Source organism: Lissotriton helveticus, chromosome 9 (assembly GCF_964261635.1).
Source record: "Lissotriton helveticus chromosome 9, aLisHel1.1, whole genome shotgun sequence".
NCBI classification, from domain to species: Eukaryota; Metazoa; Chordata; class Amphibia; order Caudata; family Salamandridae; genus Lissotriton; species Lissotriton helveticus.
This window is the reverse complement of record NC_136070.1, coordinates 38,527,629-38,543,314: the sequence shown is the minus strand read 5'-3', so window position 1 is coordinate 38,543,314 and position 15,686 is coordinate 38,527,629. Positions and strand designations below refer to the sequence as shown.

The 15,686-nt window shown below is 51.1% G+C and overlaps 2 protein-coding genes across 3 annotated transcripts in view; one reads left to right on the top strand and one right to left on the bottom strand.

Annotated features, from left to right (window-relative positions):
• Positions 1 to 15,686, bottom strand: part of LOC144782607 (uncharacterized) — a 913,515-nt gene that overhangs the window by 723,036 nt on the left and 174,793 nt on the right. The window lies entirely within an intron of this gene.
• Positions 11,768 to 14,089, top strand: FOXG1 (forkhead box G1). Its single transcript, XM_078661970.1, has one exon. It carries the CDS (start codon positions 11,955 to 11,957, stop codon positions 13,254 to 13,256), a length of 1,302 nt encoding a protein of 433 aa, XP_078518096.1. The 5' UTR covers positions 11,768 to 11,954; the 3' UTR covers positions 13,257 to 14,089.

The window sequence follows — 15,686 nt, the reverse complement described above, 5'->3', positions numbered from 1 at the left end:
GAAAAGGTCTAGGGTATTTCGAGGTAAGGGTTACACAAGTATCCTCCGCCGAGATGACTAGGGATATTACCAATATTTGAAAACCTACTACCTCCTTTTTCGCAACCTCATAGACATATAACTAAAAGCTGCCCCATTGCCCTCCAATTGACACCAACGGTTGTCTCAGCCTGGAAACGCACTTGCTAAAATGACTCGAATAAACCTCCGTGAGCATTAGCCCGACCAGGTTAGTTTATGACCAGTTGCCAAAAGCGTAAGTGTGTACAATCAAAGCCACCAGTAAAAGGCCGCCAACGAAATAAAAGATAAGAAACAGGTAAAAAGAGCTCAGGACAATAAGTATGCGCAGCATACAGAAAAAGATAATTGTGGCCAATAACTGTTTTATGTTTTGTCTTGGATCTTTGTATGTAATACCGGTACTGTCTTCCCCGTCTGAGTTTGTGTGTACGTGATGTATTGATCTACGTCGTCTCCCCGCGTGTGTTTACGCATTACTTAACCCCTGCTGTTCTATGTTGTGTGCGCACTGAATGGACCATTATTGTACACATCTCTCTCTCTCCCCGCGACATACGTGCACCAAATGGTTCGTTTAGAAGTGCGACTCTCTCTCTCTCTCACTCTCTCTCTCTCTCTCTCTCTCTCTCTCCAAACCCCCCCCCCTGTTTTCCTCTTCTTGTATAGTGACGTTGTGCCCCTCCGGCGAAAAACATAATTGGATTTCCTCGAACGCAAAGGTGTTCAACAAAATTGACCAAACCCAAAACGATTGTGACTTGCCATATTACTACCTCTCCTTTCTGCAAACGATAGAACCCAAGTTGGTAATAAAGGAAAGGACAGGTAAGACGACGGATGTCCCCTAATCTGGCCTGTTATAAAGGGAACTCTAACGTCAATGGTCTTCTGTTTTAGAAATGCGATCCCCAATGCCACGATTGCCCCACCCCCTCGCACCTAAGTGCGGGCGCCCAGAGTACCCCACTTCTCCCAATCGACCCCAGCTCCCTGTCCAAAGCACCCACGCGCCCCCGATCAACCCCAGACCCATGCAGCTACCCACGAAATGTAATTTGAGGACCTCGATTAACGGTCATCCCCCAGGAAAGCCATGTTTTACATCCACCACTCCCCCTTCTTCATGATGATAATACCCCTGCTTGCAAGAATTAGCCGACCCCGAAAGAAGATGTAGTATTGTCGATACTTGGGTTAAAGGGAAGAACGAGTCTCTACTCGATTTTTTGTAACGTAATACATTGTGTATAAAAGCCAAATTTCTCTTATCATATGTCGCGGATGAATACCAAGCCAGCCTATAAAATTCAATATGCAATGCCCTTCTCCAGACTCCATAAGTGACGACCTCTGACTGTGACCGATGAACTTATCCCCCACCTACTCAGGAATGGGGAAGGAATTGAGATGTATATCTGTTCTCTCGACCAGTTTTCTAAAACTTGTTTTTCCCCCGTTCAAAGATACAATCACCGGAGGAGAGGAGCTGGACGTGACGCACAGCCTGGCCACAGATCATGGAGCACGTGTGACGACCAAAGGTGGAGCCGCAGAGCAACGTGACGTGGGACGAGGCATAACTTTCAAACTCAGCAGATGGAGGAATGAAGGGCTGCCTTGAAGCCCTCGACTCGCTGACCCTCTTGTGCCTGAAGTCCCCGTCCCCTTTTTAGTCCGATTGTTGGGCTTGCCTGCTCATCATCCTTTGCTCCCTTGGTCCCTTGGTGTGTTCAAAGATCTGGCCCCACTCCGCCCTCTCTTCCCTCGATTGTTCAAACACCTCTTTCATATAAACTTTGACTATGGACTGGGATTTTGCCACGAAAGACAAGAAAGACACGCAGGTGCCCAGCATAAGGCACCCCTAAGAAAATGAGTTAGGAAACAGGACTGTGATCTAACAGCAAAGGACTGATCGCACCCTGCAACGTGTAAGGACGATTCCGAGCTGGACTTATAGCTCCACCGCCGGTGCTCAGCAGCGCCAACAAAAGAAGACGGACCCTGTTAAAAGACATTGCGACAAAGACCCTCCCCCTTTCCAGAACTTTCTATTCGCCCCTTGACTAAATTACTTGTATCGAATTGAATACCTCCCTCAACCATTTTGTATTGCCTTTTAAGAAATGTTTCATCGGTCACTCATGTGGTTAGGTTTTCCGAAAATTCCCTATAATACTGACAAGCCGGAAGGTATCAGAACGTTCTTTCTGTACGTGATGCCACTAGAGGGAAAAATGTGAACTTGATTTTTATGTATCGGAAAAAATGTTCTTGATTCTACACCGACTAAATATTATGCCGATTTCTAGGATTGTATAAAAGAGCCCAACAGACGTAGATTGACACGCATTGTATTCTGCCTATCACATCGACTGTGTAGAAATTGAACGTGCTTATGTAAAAAGTGGGGACTGTTAAAATTAGCAATATGTATGTACATAAGCGGCGTTCATTTGTGTTCTCAGTGCCCCTTGATGTAAACAGAACGAATATTGCTAAAACTCTGACTGTGTTGTCTCCCTAGCATAGACCCATGCACACACGTACGCGACAGCCATTTTAGGTACCATGGTCTCCCTGTCCACAATCACTCATCAAGCGCACTTCCCTGACCCTGCAAGCATCCCCCGTGCACCCTGACTGCCCCCGCTCTCTCATGCCCAAGTCATGAGCCCTCCCCTCCCGCATGGCTCTGTCCCTAAAGAATCGCACCCCGCGCCTGACCAACACCTCCTTCCTGCCCTTGAATACCCCTCTTGTGATCAACCCTTCCACAACACTCGATTGTCCACACTGACCCGCCCTTTCATGAATATCTCTCCTTTGATGACCTCTTCCTCTGAGCCTGAATGTTTGCACGGACCACTGGTCATCCCTTAGCCTGAGGATACAGTTTATTGCCTACTACTTTATGCACTCGTCTCTCTTGGAAGAAGCTCCTATTGATCATGGCCACCCCACCCCATGAGACTCGATCAGACACACACATTCCAATGGAATCAGCAGAACGCTCAGCTGCGTGACAGCCCCTCCTCTTGCATGGGGGATTAGGACCCGTACTGTAGCCACGTGTTGAAATACCTTCATACTATACAATGTATTGATTGTAATATAGGATGCCTGTGTGTCACGAACCTGTGTATAAAAGGCGAAACCTCAGAGAACTTGTTAGAGCACCTCCCGAAGACACTATGCGAGTGTCCCAAAGGACAGGCTCTCCTCATGAGTAATAAACTCTGTTCTTGTTTTCCTACTTCCAGTGCCCGTCTCTTTATTTGGTAACTATTCAAGATGGAAACGAAGAGTCGCCCTGCGCCAGCAGCCTGGGCATCCGGGGCGTTATGGGCTGACTTTTCGACAGGGGGCCCAAGGTGAGGTGACTGACACATTCCCCGTCGAACGTGGGGTTCGGCAGGGGTGTGTTTTGGCACCGACACTGTTTTCTATTTACATCAATGGCATTGTAGACCATCTAGGTCGTTCTCCCACCGATGCACCTGTTTTAGCAGGGGCACGCGTGCCTGTTCTCATGTTTGCGGACGACACGCTCATAGTTTCTCGCACACCGAGTGGGCTCCAGAAGGCAGTTAACTCTTTTGGTGAGTTCTGCCAAACACGTGGACTTGAGATAAATACATCCAAAACCAAGTTCATGTGTCTGAACCAGCGGAATACTTTCAAGGGCTCAATTAATTTTAACGGTATTCCCTTAGAACAGGTTGAGGCTTTCACGTATCTAGGTATAACCCTTCAGTGTAACATGAGCAGGAAAAACCACATTGACATGGCTGTCTTAAAATTCCACCAGTTGGCGGGTGTAGTGGCCCATAAACATAAAGCCTCATTGACTAAGCCTATCACCCCTGCCCTAGAAATTTATAATATGAAGGTGATCAGTGCCTCTTTATACGGTTCGGAACTTTGGGGTTTCTCCAACTTGAAACAACTAACATTGGCGGAAAATAGGTTTTTTCGCCGTCTGATTGGGGTTCCCCAAAGTACTCTAACCGTAGCACTGGCATATGACCTTGGCAGGAAAAACATTGAGGACTTGGCACGGCTGCGACCCCTATTATACTGGAGACGCATCATGACTACTCCTGAACTTGGGCACTATGCCACTGCCCTAAAGGACATCATTAGGGCAGATTGCTTTCATTCGATCTCGTGGCTAAAGGAAATAAGAGGGTTGCTCACTAAGCTGGAATTAGACCATCTGTGGAATTCTCCCAATGTTGAAAGCTTTCCACCAAAGGCTATACTGAAAAACATGTATTGGGAAATGGTATGGTCGTCCGCTTATAGCAATGGTTCTAACATAAATCTAACTGGACGTTTTTTGGATATTAAACCCGTACCATTTTGTGAGCCATATTGGGACATTATTGAAAGGCCATCTGACAGAAAATTGTATTTCCAATTCAGAATCGGGACGCTTCCTACAAAGGCGTTTACCCGCAAATGGTCAGTAATTCAGGACGATAAATGTCCCCTTTGTAAAGATTTGATAGAGAACATTGCTCATATACTGTTTGTTTGCCCCCTTTATGTTAGCCCACGACGAAAATGGATAAAACCAGTGTGCTTAAATCTAGGTATGCGCAGGTGTATAGAGGCGCTAAGATTGCTGGAATCGGACTGTACACCTTGCTTGGCGACTGCTGTTGCAAAATTTTTAGGTTGGTCATGGACCATACGCACCCGCACTTTACAACAGCTAGATACCGCTCGATGAATTAACTGACACCGTTCACCATAGATTAGTTTTAATTATACAGGTTTTATTGAACCATTTTAATTAGTATGTATAATTTGTCTCTAAAATTGTAATATGACAGCACCATGTTTAATGAGTTTTTTTAAATAATGATTTTAACATTGTTGTAGTATTTATTGTGTAGTGTAGGATGTAAAAATTGCTTTTATGACTTGCTGTCGAATAAAGCTTTGAAATTTTGAATTTGAAAACTCTTTAAATAAATAAATACGCAGCTTTTTCTTGCAGGTGACTCAGCACTTGCAAGGAATGTACTTAAGATGCAGGCGTCTTTCAATGTACGCTCACCTACAAAATGTTCAAACGGGGATATTAAAGCTTTGTAAAAGTCCCCGTTCTCACATGGAAGTCCGACTCTGTGAAGGTATGACGTGCATACTTTTATAAAATACCAAGTCCACCTGTGCAGCCTCACAGAGTCCTCCGGGTAGTAGCGGGCACACTAAAAAGGGGAGCATCAGATGGCGATGGGGGCATTCTTAGGGCCTGCTGTAGACTTGTAGGCCGAGGGGCTGACACACCAGCTAGGAGCCCGCCTCCGCCCCTGACATTCAGACATACACTCCGCACCCCTCGCAGGCTCGTGGCACTAATGACCTCTCCAAACGCACGTGCGGTGGATGATGTGGCCACAGAGCTCGTTCTGGCGGCGGGACGGCCTGCGGGCACTGGCCTTCCAATGCCGCTCCGATGGACCGGCCTCCCTGCTCGGCCCAGGCTCGGACAGGCCTATACCTGGCGGGCCGGTGTGGCGGCCAATGCGTGAGCCAGGGGGTTGGCTGTTTAACGGCCTGTGTTCTGGCTGGCAGGCCAGATTTTAAAGTATATTTAACTGATATTAAAACATGGCTTGCCTTCAGTAATCTCATTTCCTTGCAGTCTTTCATACCTTGGAAATACTCCTACAGCCTGTATTCGGAAGTTCAAAGCTGCCCTGATTTCCAAACAGGGCGCACCTTTTTTAGCTTCGATGTTGGCGCCCAGCCCTATCTTTGCCCCAGTCCGGCCCTGACCAGAGCCATCTGGTGGACCCGCCGATCTACTAAAAGCACTGTGAGTTGGAGTTCGCACAGAACATGTGGTCAGACAACTGTTAGCGATCAAGGAATATTGGTTTGATTTGAGAAGCAGAGGAACACAAACAAGGAAATATCGATCCGTTCGGACCCGAAGGAGGCTTCGCGCCGCTTCTCGGAGGTTTAAAGCCTCCGCCTCAAACATGCTGCAATAAACCAGCCGCTTTGAAACGGTGTCGGCTACATTTACTTGACAATTGTAGACACCAAAAAGCACTGCACGCCGCACCTTGACGTGCGGGGGGGTGAAGCCGCTCGCCAGGGCTGGGCAGCTGCCAGGCGCCTCGGTTCGCTTTGCCCTGGGTGTGCCATGCGCCCAGTGCAGGATTCCATTCGCTGTTAGGCGCCTTTAAATGCTCGTGTTTTCCCAAAGAGGGCCGTATCTGTGATTTTCAGGCAAATGTGCTGGTGCCACAATGTTGTGATGGACGGGAGCTCCGCTGACAGGGCAGCAGCGCTGGGGAGGTGCCTGTCCTGGGGGCACACGTGTCTCCAGCCGCATCCTCCCTTGGCGCCGGTGCGACTGCACCTGCCGCACCCTCGATAGCTCTGCCCAGTGCGCCTGTGCTCAGAGAAGCCGCAGCAACCTGCAGGTTCCTAATGAGTGACGAGGCAGGGTTGCTGGAGAGAAGTCACACTTCCCTGGTGTGAAGACCTCTCCCTGGGAAGTTTAGCTCACTACTGTTCTCGCAAACCTAATGGTAGAACCTGTAACCAAAGCGCCACAGACGAAGGATGCAACACGCTAAATAGAGTAACTTCTAATCACCGACTGTTTGCACCAGCAGCAGCGGCAGCTGCTGGGGATCCGAGCTGCTGAGAGGCGAGCAGAGCCCTGTGCTGGGGTGTGGGGGGTGACAGTATTCACGGGGCATGCGCTGTGTCAGGCCGAGGGGGAGGGGCAGCCAGGAGGCAGTGTGGGCTCGGGCCCAGGGCCCCAGCCTTTCTGGGGGGCTCTGATATGGGCATCTCTGTCCTGTAGAGACTTTCCCTGAGGGCCTTTAATAATGTTCAAATTGTCTTCTAAATACCGTTTTCATTTAATGTATTTTGAATCTAGGTGACTTGTGAGAGTTTATTACAGACATTTTACAGAGAAAGCGTGTTTATGTTTCATGCAACATCCATACAAAAAAAATCTTTCACATCCAAACATGACCTCGCATATGAAAAATGGGAGAGTGTCATAGAGATTGTTTGCAGTAATGTTAGTGAGCCGCTGCTGTGTTACAATAGTCAAAACACGCGTCATTATGCCTGAATATTAGATGTAAACACATTTACAATGTGTGCCAGGGTGTCTGTTCCCAGGGCACTGTCAGTGGCCTGGCAAAAGAGGGAGTGAAATAACTGAAGCTGGATCAAATCCAAAGCTGATCGAACAGGGGCCCCAAAACACGTTAGGTCTGGGCCCCAAACCCTTTAAGATGTCCCTGCGAGGAGGCTGAAATGCTGTACATAGGAATGTGGTGGGTGAAATGCTGCACGTGGGACGGGTGCACTTTAAGTAGGGGGAGCTGATTCTTTCCATCCCCGATACCTTGTAACACATTTCCGTGACACTAATTGTTTTGACTCGCTTTGGAGTGGCGGCCGGGTTGCTGTGACGATACAAAAACACTTGTGCAAAGTAATTCGACTGCTCTAACTTGTAACCAGGGAATATTGTGAAGAGCGAAAGACGCGATGCTGCAGTCGGCTTCTCTTTCACTTTCCTAGCCGAACCCACCCCCAACACGACCCTCCCGGGGAAGCCTAAAATAGTTTCTTGTTCTCCACGATATAGAAACATTCGCTTTACGTCCACCCATAACCCTTTCATTTTACACGGCGCTCGCCTCCCGGGTTCCACGCGGATATTAGTGAATTGAGGGCGCCCACAGTGGCCCATTTACTGTGCAAGGATTGCCAAGGTAAATGCCAAGGGGCTGGGGAGGCCCACTTGCCCCGGAAGCGCTTTGCTGCCTGCGGGGCTGGTGCAGAGGGGGGGGGGGGGGCTTGTCTCGAACAAAGCACCCCTGCTGCCCGTGCAGGGCTGGAGAGTGGGCCCAGTCCGGAGACATTAGGTGGGCCTCGGGCCTGGCACCCTGGGGTAGACCACGCATGCGCCTGTCTTTAAGGTCCGGGCAAGAATGACGTCACACTCGGATGCCTTATTCTGGGGCAGGGTCTCTGCTTATTGCAAAACGCACCGTCCTGGAAGCTACCATCCCCCCAAAGGCGGTGGTCTCCGTCCAGACCCCGGCAGCCGAGGGCGTGCTGTTTCCCATAGGTATCCCACCCTTCCTTCCATCACAAAGGCAATATATTATAGTCTGTGATAGTAATTGTTTCGTACGATGTACACAGACCTTTGGCCCTAGGGGCCCTACGGCTGGCCGACCCCCCGAGCCCGTGTCACCCCCGAGTCCGTGCGCCTCGTATCCTTCCGCCGGGCCCTCTCCAGCTGACTGAAACGGAGGCAATCAAATGTACAGTGTTAACAAACACGAGGCACGTCTGGCCCTGTGTGTACTAAACTGCAGGCGCCGTCGAACCCACTATGCACACTTTGTGCAAACCTGATTGACTTCATATAATATCTGCAAATTCCACTGCCAAATGGCGCAGTTTCTCTTCTTTGTCTTTCAAACCAGCCTAGATTACAAATTTTAATGATCTGAAAATGTTTGGTATACAAAATCATGCTTATTTCAGCATTAGCAAAAACACAAGAGATTTTTCAACACAAACACCCAGCTGTTTAAAGGCAGTTCAATGACAGCTTGCACTTATGAGCATGCAATCAGCTAATTTCGTTTTTTTCCCTTCTGTGTTAATCAACACTTTCCTTCTTGGATATCAGAGCACAAACAGCGTAGTTACTCGGCATCAGTAAATGTTTACGTAACCTGTCCTTCCCCAGACTGCGGTTACACTACAGCGTGTCACCCTGCGGAGGGCAGGCACCGCGGCGGATCGCGGTTCCACCCCCGGCAGGGGTGGCGTAGGGGCAGGCTCTCCAACAGCCGCAGAGTGACTTAGGGGGAGTGATGTCAGTGCGTACCTATATAAACTGTGTTTGTGTGCATAAGTACGTGGGCGTCCATACTTTTGTATATGTGTGCACACGTGTGCGTGCGTTTTAGGTTACATACGTGTGACCGGGTCTGTGTTCATATGTATGTGTGCAAAAAAGTGTTTTTTGATCGTGAACTTCTGTACGCACACACTGAAGTACGAACATGTGTTAAAAACGTGTGAATAAATATGTATGCAACAAACACACACACAAATACAATTGTATTAGTGTCACAAACAGGTATAGCCTTTGTTTACGACTGGGAGCGGTAAGAATAAACACACGCATCCGCGGGCAGAGGAATAATACATGTGTGTGTCTGCTGGGCAAGGGGCGATGCCCACCTCTCACGGGCCAGAGATATCAGTGTGATATCACACAGTGCACCGGTGGGCACGCTGCCGTGCCCGTGGGTCGCCTCCTTTCCTTCTATTTAAAGAGTCTTCTGAATTCAGGAATCGTCGACTGACTGAGGCAGGACATTCTTTCCTCGCAGTTGTTAGGTGGGACCTTGTTTCTTCTCCTGAAGACGCGCATCACTTCTCGGGTGGGTGGGCACAACACATCTGCATTTTTGTTGGTGTCATCGAAGAAGGTACCAGGTTCTTATTTGATGTACCTGGCAGCCATGTGAGGGAGAGCGGGAGGGGCAGCGGGGCGAATCCGGCACAGGGCAAGCTCGAATCGTGCCAATGACTCAAGAACAATTATGCTCGTCTTTTGGTTTAGTAACTTGCACATGAAGTGTGCCGCGTTCTTTAAATATATATATACTAACATGAAGCGTGTGACGGACAGGTGATCCAGAACTCACGTGCCTGGTCAAACCGTTTCCTCACATGTCCCTATTAGGCGCACATCGATGTTGATTCGGTGTAAAGGCACCAAACTGGAGCCCTTAATCCCCACTTTGATGTTCGGGGCAAACCGAACAGGCAGTCGATAATCTCGATTGTTTAAGCGGCCTTAACATTTGCACATTAACTGGTAAGCTCGTTTATTTACTCTTGGAAGTGCCCGACCGGCGTCCACCGCTGGCCGTCTGTTTTAAATAAAACCAAAGGAATTGTTAGCAATACATACCATAGCAATTACTCTTTACAATGAATCTCTCCCATGATCAGTGTCCTGGAAACCTGCGTATGTTTTATGTGGGCCTATCAACATACACAACATCGCACAATAAGCACATTATTTCCCCAGCAAGTTCCAAAAGGATTCTTTGATTACACCCTATGGGAATACATTCTATTTCACATTTCAGCCATCCGTAAACAATGCTTGTGGGCCAGAAGTACTTCGTTGCAGGTTCACGAGTAACGGCCTGCAAAAGAGAAACATTGCAAAATATTACAAGAGGAACATTCTAATGAGAGGTGTGTGTTTATTTACGTGTTTGCCAAAATATCTTGCAGAATTGGCTTCTGCGACAGCTGTTAAACTGTTTGTTTACAAGGAGTCAAACTTAAATGAACGAGTATCAGACATCAGTTATATACATAATTCAAAAATAATATATACATGTTCGTGCATGTGTTTTACATGACACAAAGCTGCTCTGGTGTTGTGACACTGCGCACAAGGCGCTGGTGGCCTCGCCCGGGCAGAGGTGGCCGTGGGAGCAGCATTCCTGCGTGTTTATTTATTGAAATGGGGCAGGCAGGCCTCAGCATCCCTGAAGCCACCGGCTCGTCCACGAGGACTTGAGTCACAGCAAACCCCCGCATGTGCCACCGAGGGGAACCCCCTGCCCCGGCGGCCACAGACCCCCAAACAATGGGCGGCCCTGCAGCAGGAAGCCGTGCGGGCTTAGGGTGGGCGCCCGCGGGCACCGCTGGCCGGGCCTCTGCAGGGTCTCAGCCCGCGCATGCCTTCCGGGTCAAAGAATGAAACACAAGCAGTGCAGCGGGGGCCAAGGTGCCTTCGCGGCCTGACAACAATGTCCACGGAAACAATGGATTTACAGCATTAACTGCGGCCGCGGGCGGGAGGGAGGGCAGCCATGCGTGCACACCTCGTCCATCGCCCAGAAAGGGGCCTCTGTGTGCAGATCTCCTCCCAGGGCTCCCTCCAGATGCTTTCCTTTCCAAACGCTGAAGATCCAGTTGTGCTCAGACCCCGGACTCCGCACCGACCTCCTTCCCTGGATCTGGAGGAGGCAATTAAGACGTCAAAGCTTCAAAGGGAAGGGAGCCTCATAACATGGGAATCTTATGACCCACAGAAAACGAAAACGGCGTAAACAAAGCATACACGGTTAAGACCCAAATACATGTGTGCAACAAAAGAAAGTATCTCAAAACAAGAATTACAAAAAAGTAGGATAAATACAGCTTGACGAAATAGTACCTCTGGAAGGCGAGCATCATCTTTCCTCCTCTCTCGGATTCATCTTTTCCAGTCCCTCCCCTAAATACAAGCTGCCAAGCAAGTTTAATCCAGGGGTGGAAATATTGATGATAAAAGTAAGGTGATCCCGTGCCCTCTGGGAGCGGGGTGAGAAGTTTGGCTGGAGAGAGAGCGGATTTGGGGCTGAAAGGGGAGCGGGAGGGCAGCAGGGCAGCGAGCCCCGTCGCCGGCGCGGATCCCTCCGCCGAGCCAGCGCACAGGCCCCGGAAGCAGGGATCCCTCCGCCGCAGGAGGGGGCGGAGCCACGGAGGCGCAGGGCGAGGCTGCTCGCCGATTGGCCGGCAGCGGGCTGGCGGCGGCGCCTCGGCGTGCGCGCGGATTGGCTGGCGGGCCCCAGAGGTGCGCGCCGGCTCTGCGCTCCTCTTTACAGCGCGCGAGTGGCAGCTCGGAATTAATGGGAGCTGCGCTGGCCTCGGACAGGGCGCTTGTTGTGACTGTGTTGTCAGGGGGTCTGCCGCGCGGACCATGAAGTAGTGGCCCGGCTCCTGGGGCAGTTGTTGTGATGCCCGAGCCCCGAGCTCCATGCTGAGCCCCGCTCCGGCCGGTGCCCGCGCCCGCGGCAGCAAGTTTCCCTGAAGTGCCCTCGCCCCCGCCCCCCTCGGCTATGTTGGACATGGGGGAGAGGAAAGAAGTGAAAATGCTGCCCAAGTCCTCCTTCAGCATCAACAGCCTGGTGCCCGAGGCGGTGCTGAACGACAACCACCCCCCGGCCCCGCACCACCCGCATCACCCGCACCACCACCACCCGCACCATCAGCACCACCAGCAGCAGCAGCACCACGGGCACCCGCCGCCGCCGCCCCACCACCGGCCCGAGGACGAGCCGGCCGACAAGAGCCTGCCCGAGCCGGCCGCCCCCGAGCCGCAGCCCGCGGCCGAGCCCGACGACAAGGCGGCGGAGGACAAGAAGGGCAGCGGCGGTGGCGAGGCCGGGGCCAAGGAGGGCGACGGCCCCAAGGACGCGGCCGACAAGAAGAACGGCAAGTACGAGAAGCCGCCCTTCAGCTACAACGCGCTGATCATGATGGCCATCCGGCAGAGCGCCGAGAAGCGGCTGACGCTCAACGGCATCTACGAGTTCATCATGAAGAACTTCCCCTACTACCGCGAGAACAAGCAGGGCTGGCAGAACTCCATCCGCCACAACCTCAGCCTCAACAAGTGCTTCGTCAAGGTGCCGCGGCACTACGACGACCCGGGCAAGGGCAACTACTGGATGCTGGACCCGTCGAGCGACGACGTCTTCATCGGCGGCACCACGGGCAAGCTGCGGCGCCGCTCCACCACCTCCCGCGCCAAGCTGGCCTTCAAGCGCGGGGCGCGGCTGGCCTCGGGCGGCCTGACCTTCATGGACCGGGCGGGCTCCCTCTACTGGCCCATGTCGCCCTTCCTGTCGCTGCACCACCCGCGGGCCGGCGGCGGCGGCCTGGGCTACGGCGGCGGCGCCTCCGCCTACCCCGGGCACCCGCTGCCCTACGGCTCGCACTCCTTCTCGGCCGCCGCCAACGGGCTGAGCGTGGACCGGCTGGTGAACGGCGAGCTGCCCTACGCCACGCACCACCTGACGGCCGCCGCGCTGGCCGCCTCCGTGCCCTGCGGCCTCTCCGTGCCCTGCTCGGGCACCTACTCGCTCAACCCCTGCTCCGTCAACCTGCTGACGGCCGGCCAGACCAGCTACTTCTTCCCGCACGTGCCGCACCCGTCCATGACTGCGCAGGGCGGGGGCGCGTCCATGCCGGCCCGGGCCGCCTCGGCCTCCAGCTCCCCGCAGGCGCCCTCCTCGCTGGCCGGCTGCGAGGGGCTGCGGACGGGCCTGCCCAGCTTCACCTCCGGCCTCTCCGGGGGCCTCTCGGACTACTTCACGCACCAGCCGCAGGGCTCGGCGGCCAACCCGCTCATCCACTGACCTCGGCCCTGCCTTGTCCGCCCGGAGCCGGAGCTGCCAGCCAGGTATTTTTTACTCCCTCCCCCGCCAGCCCTGCCAGCCTTAGGCATGTGCCAGCCGCAGCAGCGAGGGCCGCTGTAGGACCGCTCCAGCCGTGCTCCATGTGACAAGTAGTGACTGCGAAACAGACACACCTCAGCCCACACTAACAGCAGCCACCCTGCAGTATTATAAGTTATCACGGCCCTCCTGGCCGGCGCTTCTCCTTCCCGGAACAAAAAAACAATAGTACATTCATTTAAAAAAAACAAAAGACCTTTTTAATACAAAGTTTAAAATGTTAATTTGTATTTAAGCAGACTTAATAATAAAACATGCCCAAGACATAATTTCTGGCCACTTGTTATTTTGTCCTTTTCTCGGAAGGAACCGTTTTTTATGTTGTTGTTGTTTACCTTCAGACCAAAGATTGGGTTTTTATGAAAATGAATTCAACACACAGTCATTAAATTCAACAACTGAAAACGCATTGTGTGGTTTGCAGCACTGTTCGGTCAAGTGAACCAGAAGGGGACAAAATCAATGATTGCCTTCAGTTTTGTGTTGTGTATATTTTGATGTGCGTGCTCACTAACAGGTCACTTTTTTAATGTAGTAAAATGTTACTGCCTATTGTACTTCTAGGTTGAACCTTGGAAAAATATGTAACGTGTTGGCAAATGCCGCAAAAATTCGAGTGATTGTTATGTCGTCTTAAATTTCTTGATTGTGATACTGTGGTCATATGCCCGTGTTTGTCACTTACAAAAATGTTTACTATGAACACACAGAAATAAAAGAATAGGCTAAATTCATACACAGCTGATAGTTTATTGTCTTTTTTAACAAACAGGGTGCCTAGGCACGCACGCACACACTTTTTAACTTGTGCTGCTTGACAGTAAGGCCTTTCCTGTGTTTCGCTCGTTGATGCTCAGATATACAGAAGGTTAATATTTCCATCTAAATATGTTTAGCAGCTAGGTATTAACCCAGCACACAATACGTTTTCAGTAAATCTATATGTACTTTTTCACTGTGTATTTATGCTTAAATGGCAACGGTAATTAATGCATCGCTACAAAAAGATGCGCACTTAGGTTAATAATATTGGCAGTGATGCCACTTCGACAGAATGTTTAAGAGCGCCACAAATGTTGTGTTACAAGTGTCCGAAAGGACCTGGGTGCCCAAGAACTCTTTGAACAGATTTGTAAATCCAGTTCCCAAGTAGGCGCTGTAAAAGGGCAGACCTCCAGCGCTGTACATTCACACGAACCCGTCTTTAAAATGACTGCGCTAGTGCACTTATATAGCAAGGTTTCATTGATATGGCATAGCAAGGGCATAGCGAGGTTTCATTGATATGGCATAGCAAGGTTTCATTGATATGGCATAGCAAGGTTTCATTGATATGGCATAGCAAGGTTTCATTGATATGGCAGCATTCTTTATAAACTGGACGTCGCCAGAGGCTGCCCCAGAGAAACATCACAAGTGTTTAATGAGATACTATCGGAAAAGTCCTGCACATTCGCGCGTATTCTAGGCGCACAGGGGTGGTAAAGTGCAGAATCGGGCCGTTCTCGCCGTGCCGATGTGGCAGGAATTCATATAAGAAAAGATTATCAGTTTGTGTAGTTTGTTTCCTCGAGGCGACTTCAGATAGTGCCACCTTGAGTGGAGAGAGGCCCGGAGGTCTGTTATTTGAAGGTGGCAAGAGAAGGGTTCCCGTGAAAGGGGTTCACTGGGCGTTCGCTGGAGGTTACTTTCAGATCTCGCATAGGGCAGGGCAGGGGTGTGACAGCCACTGGCACGGAGAGGGCATTAACTAGAGATTCACAGCCCGAAGCCTGGCTCCTGAACGTCCCCCTCTGCGCCCGGGTGCGATGCTTGCCATGTGAGCGGGCAGGCGCCGAGAGCTCGAGGGAAGTGATGTGATGCGGGCGCTGCCTTTCCTCTGCCCTCACACCCCACGACGCTCTGCAGGGTGGACGGGACTTCACGGCCGATCTTTCATTCTTTGTTTACAAATGTGATTTAATCGCCCATGGATACGAATAAGGCCCGTTGTAAGTGTGTGCTCGCGCGCTCACTTCACATTAAATAGCAGCGACACTAGTTAATGTGATACATTTGAGTACTATGCTTTGTGATCAGAAATATTGTAGCATAATGAAGGTTTTTGCAGCGCCGGAGAGAGCGCGAAGGCTGCCGGGTGGCAGGATGCAGCCCTGGGAGGCTCGTGTCTTCATGGCCCGTGAGCCAAGGCAGTGGACGTGTGCCCCACTGCTCGTGTAATGTTCTGGTTGTTGTATTATTAGAATTTATCAGAGCGCTGGAACGGCCATAGGCGTCTTGGCGCTAGCTTTGGCATTATCCAGAAGAACCGAGCAGGGGGAATGAAGCTAT

Coding starts and splice junctions, on each gene's coding strand:
- FOXG1 (XM_078661970.1), top strand. CDS start 11,955: ATGTTGGACATGGGGGAGAGGAAAGAAGTGAAAATGCTGCCCAAGTCC.